Below are 10,052 nucleotides of genomic sequence, written 5' to 3'. Positions count from 1 at the left end.
AAGAGCTGACTGACGAGGTTTTGAGATGTGGCTGTCAATGTTAGATTAAAAAAAAAACATTGCCCAACCTTAGTTACATTGCTTGAAAAATATTTTTATTTCGAGAGACTGGATAAGTAATTCAAATGTTTTTTTAACTTCCTGAAAAACAAGTAATAATTTAACAATATGTGCAAATGTTTTATGATATGTCACTGTTGTGAATGTCTGTGGACTGTATCTTATTTGCCTGTCCTGGCTGGTGGAGCTCATCCAGCTGTGTCTGGATATCTTGGTCACATATTCGGCTAGTGTGTATTGTCTGTTTAGGGTTCTGTAGCATTTCACACAGCTGGACGGCTTGTTCCCCCCTCCCCCTGTTCTCTGTGTACAGTAGAGCTTCCTGTACAGGAGGCTCTACTGTACACAGAGAGGGGCGGGAAGGGGGAACAAGCTGCCCAGCCATGTGGTTGAAGCTGATACCCTGGATTCTCTCCAAACGCAGCTGTATGGGCTCCACCATCCAGGACAGGAGGCTCTACTGCACACAGAGAGGGGCGGGAGGGGGGGACAAGCCGATACTTACTCTTAGAGTTTGATTAATAGGGAATATAGTATAACAGTGACTGTCAGAAGACAGGACACAGCGGCTCAGACACCCACTGAATGGAATGGGACACTTTCATATTCTGTACGGCTAATATTAAAGCCAATACTTTAATATTCTTTTCTGTATGTTTAACAATTGTGGGTACTGGCCTAATTCGGCCCTGCACTCGTTGTTAGGTGTTAATGTGTTGTTAAGTGTGAATTTGTACCTGTTTCCCTGAGGTCTGGCTGTTTTTCTGGAAAACCATAACTCTGGTCTTGTCCAGATTGACTGTCAGCGCCCAGGTCTGACAGTGCTGCTCCAGCAGTGCCAGGTTCTGCCGCAGCCCCTGTTCTGTTGGTGACAGCAGGACCAGGTCATCTGCATAGAGCAGGAACTTGATTTCTGTAATTTATGCAGATCAGAAAATCAAGGAACAAAACAATTATTGCGCCCGGCTCATCAATGGGATAGCTTTGACGTGCTAATGCGTTGGTTTAACAGTCCAGGTGTGGCAAGCTTCTAATGTCTCCCTACTTCAGCAAAAGGAACCTGCCTTTCATTGGAAGACAATGAACACATTCTAGTCATACATGAGAATATAGCATAAATACACCAAGGGATTGGGTGAGTTCCCATCACAGAAAAAAAAACTGTGAGCCTGCACTACAGTGACCATAGTACAGTATGGAGACCAAGACCTTTTACGGGAAGAGATGAGGTGCTTCTGCCGCCCCAGCTTGCAAAGAGCGAAGGGTAAGCAAATACAGCAGACTTCATCTGAAATACGCAATTATAACGCATATTACAAGGTATTATTGCCGTTTTGAATTATACACTCAATTATAAATATTTCTTTGCAGCCTGTTCTTCAGGAAAACACCGCACAGGCGAAACGATCTTCGAAATCTACCACCAGGACAGTAAAAAAGAAAGCGGTAAGATGGATAAAAAGAAAAGTTTATTTTGACGTCTGTTCTGCAACTGATGAATACTACTGTGTGACTTTATTTCTTACATGAATTATGTGATTTTGTCACAGGCTGTGGGTCTCTGCTCTCGGCCACTGGCCAGGGTGTCAACCTGTAGAAGCAGCACCTGTATGGAGACTTTTCGGCAGCAGCGGGAGCAGTACGACACATTACCGGGTAGGATTGGGAGGTTAGAGACACTCCTGAAGATGCAGAAGAAGGAGACAGTGTGTTCCGGCAGTCAAACAGTAGATCAGCTGTCTCTCGATAAGTGTCTCTCCCCGCTGCGCAGGTTGCAATGCCTGGCGGAAGCTCGGCCCCCCACAGAGCACACACCGCCTCAGGAAACTCCATCCCGGCCTCTCTGCTCACCACCGTGCAGGAATTGGCTGATGCTGTCCCTGCTGTCTATCTCCACTCAGGAAGCATCGTTTACAGAGCGGAATTCACAGACGCCAGTGGGACGAACAATTCTCCCAGATATCCAACTTTTCCCCATCACTCAAGAGAAAGAAGAGGGGTTGTACTTGCAATGCATCGGTATAGATGGGAAAGCGAGAGCCGACCGCTACGCCGCCCTCGTGTTTAGAAATCTTGTGACATTTGAAATTTACTACGGGTGGACCACATCGGTAAATTTCGATGGGTCCAATGGCAAAAGTGCCTTGCCTTCCAATCTCTGAGAAACCATTAGTAGCATGGTGAATCGAAGATTCTCAACACTTACTTTGTGTGACTGGAAAAGAATTTGTGATCAATTCTTTGAATGCTTCGAAGAAGGAGGCGCTCTTTTCCTCTAGTCTAACAGTCTGTCCACAAACAAAACATTCCTGTTAAACATGAGGAATGTAAAAAATACAATTACTTTTTGTCAATGAAAACCGGTGTGTGTGTCACTCTCTATCTGCTGGATTTCTCTCTCTCTCTCTGCTGAATGAATAATAAGCTCATACAGCTGTGTCTGGATATCTCGGTCAAATATTCGACTAGTGTGTATTGTCTGTTTAGGGTTCTGTGACATTCCACATGGCTGGGCAGCTTGTTCCCCCCTCCGCTGAAGACTCGACCTAAATACCTGTGAAACCGGTTTAATTCGTAACAGCCAGCACTCCCGCAGAGAGTGATGAAAACCACATGAAAGACTTTGGTGCTTAAAATGTTTAGGGAGAAATGGAGTATTGGTGTGTATTGGTGTATGACTTGCGGAGTTACAGATGCAGCCATTCAAAATGCGCGGTAAAAACCCGCGGTACGGTAACCTACCCACAAGCCACCGCGGGGCACCGGAGCATACCGCAGGGCAAGTGATTGGCTGGCCAAAATGACCGACAGGGGCACTCGTGGTGCATTGGTTGGTAGTGCAAAGATTGAATCATTTAATGTCTTTACTGTGCACATTTTAATCCGCTTAGTTTTGAATATTTATATGGATTTTACCACTAAAGGGAAATTTTAGTAGCTGAGCATAAAAAGAAGAGGAGCATAACGCATCTGAAGGTCATAAACGATATTAATTTAAAACATTACTGTATGTATGTAAACTGTACTGTGTATGGCTGGTCTTGGTAGTTTAAAGAAAAAATACACACCAGTCTTCCATTTCTCCCTAAACATTTTAAGCATGAAAGTTTTATGAAACGGTACCCAAATATGCGATTGCTGTATAGAATGAATTTTAATTAAAAAAAAATATTTAACACGAACATTAAGCTGTTTACATCTTCCGCCTGAGAACAGTCACCCGTTGCTACCCAACGCAGAATGGTGATTGGCTGACACCATCTGACACCCCTCTGATTGGAGAAAAAAGACGTGCTGGCGTGCTATACCAGGAAGAGGATTCTTTCCATTCAAAACGTGTATTTTAAAAGTTTAAGAAGTAAAAACCTTACAGCGTACACAGATTTCTAAACTGATCAGGATCGTTATCTTTGTCTTATGCATAATAATGTTCACCGCTCTGTCCAGCAAATTAATAATAAACTTTATTTTATATAGCGTTTTAAACGAATAAGTAATTAGATTGCTCATAAACCTAATCACTTGCTTTTTCTTTTTATTTAGGCTCAGATTACAACTATAGATCGAATTATTAATAACCATAATAACAACCAACCAACAAAAACAACCATATAAACATAATGGTGGTGCTGGACCTTCCAGTTTTATTTATTTATTTTTTAATCGCGTAACATAAACATATTACCGTATGCAAACTGTACTGTATACAATATGTACATGTATATTTAATGTCTTAACTGTGCCCGTTTAAGTATTGAATATTCATATCTAATTTTACCACTGAAGGGAAATCTTAACATAAACATACAGTATATGGCTGGTCTCGGTACTTTAAAGAAAAAAATACACACCGGTATTCCATTTCTCCCTAAACATTGTAAGCTTCGAAGTCTTTAACTAACGTGATACCGGAGTCAACAAGCATACTTTTAGAATTTGATTAAAAGGGAATATAATATGGAATCGCGTATCTCAAGAAATTAATAACGATATAATTATATTCATGTTGCAAAAGAACTGCAACGGACATAAAAACTCCCTTGCATGGTTTCATTACGACCAGAATCGGTCTTGAGATATTTTTAACTTGATTTACAGTATTTGAGAGGTATGTCTTAACACCGATACTACAGTGCTTAAGTACTGCTCACGTATATGTTTCTAGGTTTATATTATGCATTTCATACGGTCAAATTACTTTTGAGCAATAAGAAGCGAGAAACGGTATGCGTTTTACTTTCGTTTTGTGCTGGGACCCGTGGATTGATTAGAGATATCAAGTACATACAAGTCATTTTTTAAATGTTGTAGTTCGTCTTGAAAAAATGTTACGAGTACATCATCTATCAACAATTACACAGGTTCTGTTTCCATATTGCGGATTTTGGTTACGTAATATTATTTTCTAGATTTCACGTTGTGAATATGATGGGATGTCTGATGGGATGTTTCTAAAAATCCATCCTCTGTAAAACGTCTTCTCCAGTTGTCCTGCATATGTATTCTCTAATGAAGCTGTGTGTTCTGAGCCTAGATCTCTACATTTCTGTATGAACCAGCTTAGAGGGCTAAAGACAGCTTGTGTTTAAATTGAGTGTAAGGCAATTTATGCTTCTAAAGTCATGGTCAGCATTTATCTTTGTACTGTGTTGTAAACTTGTTCTGTGCCAAGTCACATTATTTTATAGCGTTTTTAAAGCGTTATCAAATACGGTGTTACTGTAGTTTACTGAGTCCCATGTCACATGGTCTGTGATTGAAACCTGTAAAACCGGTTTAATTCGTCACAGCCAGCACTCTTCAGGTGTGAGAGTCTTCTGCTCAGAATGAAACGCTAAAATGTTTGTGTATATTCTAATGGTAGTGGGGGCGGGGTGTGTGGGAATAAGTTTGGTTGAAACATTTTCTCTGAAAGCATTTTCTTCTTGTAACCGATCTTGTTACAGCATGTTACAGTTTACTATTATTAACCATATTAATTTTAAGTGCTTAATGTAAAATCTTGTAAAAATATATTTTCATTGTTCAAATATACATTAAGTCTGACTATCATATAATAAGTTAAATACAAAACTAAAGAAAAAATAGGGTTAAATATAATTCAAAATATTTTGCTAACAATGTTAACTGTTTATGAATAATAAAATGTATTAACTAAGGAGTAGGATGGCACAGTTGTTAGTATGTTTTTTGTTTTTTTTTAACCCAATCTCCGGGAAACCATTAGTACGATGGTGAATCGGAGATTCTCAACCCTTGCTGCGTACGACTGGAAAAGAATTCGTGATCGGATCAACGAAATGCTTCGTAGGAGGAGGCAGTCTTTTCCTCTTGTCTAACAGTCTGTCCACAAACAAAACATTCCTGTTAGACAAGAGGAATTGAAAAAAAAACAATGTTGTCAATGAAAACCGGTGTGTGTGTCTCTCCCTGCTGGATGTCCCTCTCACAAACTGCTGAATGAATAAAATAATTTTATTGAAAACGAGTTTGCGATTGTCTGGTCTTTAAATTCTGTAGATACGCGATTCCATATTATATTCCCTTTTAATCAAATTCTAAAAGTATGCTTGTTGACTCCGGTATCGCGTTAGTTAAAGACTTCGATGCTTAAAATGTTTAGGGAGAAATGGAATACTGGTGTGTATGTTTTCTTTAAAGTACCGAGACCAGCCATATACTGTATGTTTAAGTTCCAAAATTAATATCGTTTATGGGCTTCACACGCGTTGCAGTATGCTCAGGCACTAAGTAAAAGGAGATGCTTCGTATTGCTTGACTAATTTTAAAAACTAAGTTATAAATATAAAAATTGCAGGCGCTGCTCTGGTGCGTCGGCTCCTAAACAGTGCCTGTCTGCCGTAAGCGTTACAATATACATACAGTACCCAACACTGCTTGTACCCATCTGTCATGTAAATAAAACACCTTGAATTGAATTGAATTGAGGGGAGAAGGGGGGGATACTAAAGCCAATACTGGCTCAATGGGCTTTGACGTGCTAATGCGTTAACGGTCCGGGTGTGGCAGGCTTCCAATGTCAACTCGACTCGATTAGAAGACAATGAACGTATTTTAGCCCTAAATGAATTAATAGCAAACATGGTTTACATAAAATACATTTTTCCAAGAAAGTTTATAATAATACGATCTATAGTTGAAATCTGAGCCTACTTTAAAAATAAAGGAAAAGCATTTTCAAAGAGCAATCACGCTGTGTTTATGAAGAAAAAGTGATTAGGTTTATGAGCAATCTAATTACCTATTCGCTTAAAATGCTATATAAAATAAAGTTTATTTAGAGATGAATGATCAGTGTCGCAGTTTAAATAATGTGAGTCAGGAAACTAACACAGCGCCACCGGATTTAATAACGCAATAAAAACGCTATAAAATAATGTGACACAGTACAGCACAGTACAACAATACTGACCATGACTTTAGAAGCATAAATTACCTTACACTCAATTTAAACACAAGCTGTCTTTCTGTATGAACCTCTAAGCTGGTTCATACAGAAAATGTAGAAATGCATTAGCCTGATCATGATTAAAAAACACATAATTAAACACGCGTTTGCGATTTAAATCAGAACACGATTTAAATCAATATAAATGTTTATATTGTAACGCATACTGTCCCGCCTCCATTTCTCTATAACAATTTACTGTTGCACACACACACACACACACAATAGAAGCAGGAACCACTGTCAGAAGGGAAGATATATTCAAAATATCGCAAATATCGATCATGTTGCGATATTTTGAAATATAAAAGTCAATTGATTGTCCATAATATCGCTTACCTATTTTTTCGAAGAAATGTTTGTTAAAATAAAAGTCCAGCACCAGCTGGATTCGAACACACAACCTACCAGTTGGAAGTCACGCACCTAGACCAGTAGGCTACAAGACAGCTCGCATGTTCAGGTAGGCGAAACAGCCTTACACAGTCCTGCCGCAGTACACGGATATAATCATACCGTTATTAAATTCTTTAGATACGCGATTCCATATTATATTCCCTTTTAATCAAATTCTAAAAGTATGCTTGTTGACTCCGGTATCACGTTAGTTAAAGACTTCGAAGCTTACAATGTTTAGGGAGAAATGGAATACCGGTGTGTATTTTTCCTTGTGATATTTTAAGCTCTAGTTGAATGATAGGTGTCGCATTTTAAATCATTTTCGTAGCTAGAAATTATGAAACGCCCTGTTAAAAGCAAGGAAGTTTTTATGCCCCGTTGAAGTAAAACAAAATGCCTGACAAAGTATGGCTTGGACAGATTCCAAGTGCTTGTACAAATGTGCTAAAGAAATTATACTTTGAGTATACAGCTTGTCCAAAGTCATCCATTATTAATACTATTAGTAATATCTTCAGTAAAGGCTTTGATGCATAAATATTTCTGATAAAGGTAGGTTGTGTACTTCTGTCCAACTGAGCAATCTTGCTTTCATAATATATACCAACATTTTAATGACTGATGATTAACATGCTGTAATACACAGTTCAAAATTAAAGGCTCAAATGCTGTACATGAGAGGTTAAGCTCCCCCTGGCGGTTTTACAAGGCGACGCCGGATAGTTAGTCACGTGACACACGTGAAATGCGTGATACCGCGTGATACTGTGACACGCCCACCGGGGTATGCCGCGAAATACCTCACCCATTTTGAATGGCTGCATCTGTAAAAGCTGCCTTTATTTTCTTTCTTTCCGTCACCACCTGTCAGCGAGCTCTCCCGCTCCCCGACCAGAGAGAGACACACGACGAGCCCTGCTAATAAAGCACCTTGAATTGAATTGAATTGAGAGACAGAGAGGGGGGCAAGCGAGAGGGGTGGGGGGGGAGGGCGAGCGAGCGAGCGAGCGAACGAGCAAGAGAGAGAGAAACACCCAGGGATGCAGAACCAGGGAACTATTTACATATTAAAACTATTTCCCAAATTTATTATGTGCTTTTCTATATTTAATTGTCAATTAACTGTCCATAATATTGCTATTCTATTTTTTCAAAGAAATGTTTGTTAAAAGAAAAGTTGCAGCACAGGATGAATTTGACCACACAACCTGTGGGTTATTAATCCAGCACTTAGACCACCAGGCTACTGGCAAGGTCACATGAGCAGAGGTGAAACAGCCCTACACATACAGAATCAACAGACATTGTACAGCGTGTATTACTGTGTTGCAGTATATGAATATAATTATATCGTTATTAATTTCTTTAGATACGCGATTCCATATTATATTAGCAGAAAAGCTAAAAACTACCACTTTTTACACATGCTATTTCACACGTTAGTTAAGGACTTCGATTTTTAAAATGTTTAGGGAGAAATGGAATACTGGTTTGTATTTTTACTTTAAAGTACCGATTCCTGGAATCTGACTGGCTGACACCCATCTGAAGTGGTACCATAATCTCTGGTATATGGAAAAGAGCGTAGATAAAAAAGCTTGAGGATTCTCAAGGATTCTCATGTATCTGATACAAGTATCTTTTAATACAGTCTTTGCTGTGCTCTTGAGGATCCTTGTGATACTTTGAGCTCTGGTTGAATGATAAGTGTTGCAGTTTAAATAATTTTCGTAGTTAGAAATTATGAAATGCTCTGTTAAAAGCAAGGGAGTTTTTATGTCCGTTACAGTAAAAGAAAATGCCTGACAAAGTAGGGCTTGGACAGATTCCAAGTGCTTGTACAAATGTGCTAAAGAAATGAGCAAAAAAAGTCATTTATTCCTTTATCGTATTGACTAACTAATGTCCTGTCCTCGTTAGTTAGATCAACGAAATGCTGTGGTGTTTGTCAAAGAAAAAAATAAAAGTATTTTAGTTTAAAATGACAGTTAGAAAGAATGTGGACCAGCGTAATACTTTGAGTTTACAGCTTGTCCAAAGTCATTCATTATTAATACTATTAGTAATATCTTCGGTAAAGGCTTTGATGCATAAAATATTTCTGCATAATTAAAATATTTATTATTAAGGTAGGTTGTGTACTTTTGTCCAACTGAGCAATCTTGCTTTCATAAAATATACCAACTTTTTAATGACTGATGATTAACATGCTGTAATACACAGTGTAAATTTAAAAGCTCAAATGCTGTACATGAGAGGTTAAGCTTTATTGGCTCCTCCTGGTGGTTTTACAAGGTGATTCCGGATACTTTCAACAAGGATGGGACATTAGTTAGACAATATGATAAAGGAATAACTTACTTTTTTGTTTATTTCTTTACCACATTTATTTGACCATTTCCATCGATTGTACAAGTACTGAAAAATTGTTCAATCCCTAGTTCGTCGGGCATTTTCACACCTGAAGAAGGCTTGTGTTTTCTCTCTTCTGTTTTTAAGCATGTGTACAATGCTGTAATACAATTTAAAATAATTAAAAGTTTAAACAGTATCAACTAAGCTCCATTAATATAAGTATCGAGTGGTATTAAATTAATACAGCTTTTTAACATAGATTACACTTTTCTAAAATGTATTTAAAAATATAAATGATTACAATCTAATCTTTCCACATTTGATCCCAAAATCCCAGGAAAAATAAATCTAAACGGGGAGAAAGCTATGCTGAAATTTCTCTTTTTTAATTTCTCTTTTTTTCTTGGAAAAACATCTTACCCGCTGCAATCCGGGCACAGAAGGATTAAAAGAAGTGAGACAGGCAGGGGGGAGGGTATAACAAAGAGGTATCCAGGTAACAGTGAAACTGGCGGACAGTCTGGGGAGTGCTTTGTGTATATTCTAATGGCAGTGGGGGCAGGGTGTGTGGGAACAGGCTTCCCAGTTAAAATGTTTAGGGAGAAATTGAGTATTGGTGTGTATTTTTTCTTTAAAATACCAATAACAGCAACATACAGTTTACATAATATGTTTAAGTTCCTAAAATAATATCGTTTATGACCTTTATGACTTTTGTTATGCTCCTCTGCGTTTTATGCTTAGCTACTAAAATTTCCCTTTTTTGATG

General features: G+C 38.4%; 1 protein-coding gene across 1 annotated transcript; it reads left to right on the top strand.

The window, feature by feature from the left end:
• The first annotated feature begins 1,647 nt into the window (after nucleotides 1-1,647).
• LOC148676415 (uncharacterized) lies at nucleotides 1,648-5,558 on the top strand. Its single transcript, XM_088643013.1, has 2 exons — nucleotides 1,648-2,211; nucleotides 5,266-5,558. The coding sequence occupies exons 1-2, from the start codon at nucleotides 1,671-1,673 to the stop codon at nucleotides 5,397-5,399; spliced, it is 675 nt and encodes a 224-aa protein (XP_088499139.1). The 5' UTR covers nucleotides 1,648-1,670; the 3' UTR covers nucleotides 5,400-5,558.
• The last annotated feature ends 4,494 nt before the right edge of the window (nucleotides 5,559-10,052 follow it).

Source organism: Lepisosteus platostomus, chromosome 2 (genome assembly GCF_059453375.1).
Source record: "Lepisosteus platostomus isolate fLepPlt1 chromosome 2, fLepPlt1.hap1, whole genome shotgun sequence".
Taxonomy (NCBI): domain Eukaryota; kingdom Metazoa; phylum Chordata; class Actinopteri; order Semionotiformes; family Lepisosteidae; genus Lepisosteus; species Lepisosteus platostomus.
The sequence above is the reverse complement of the archived record's forward strand: the minus strand, read 5'-3'. Positions and strand labels throughout refer to the sequence as shown.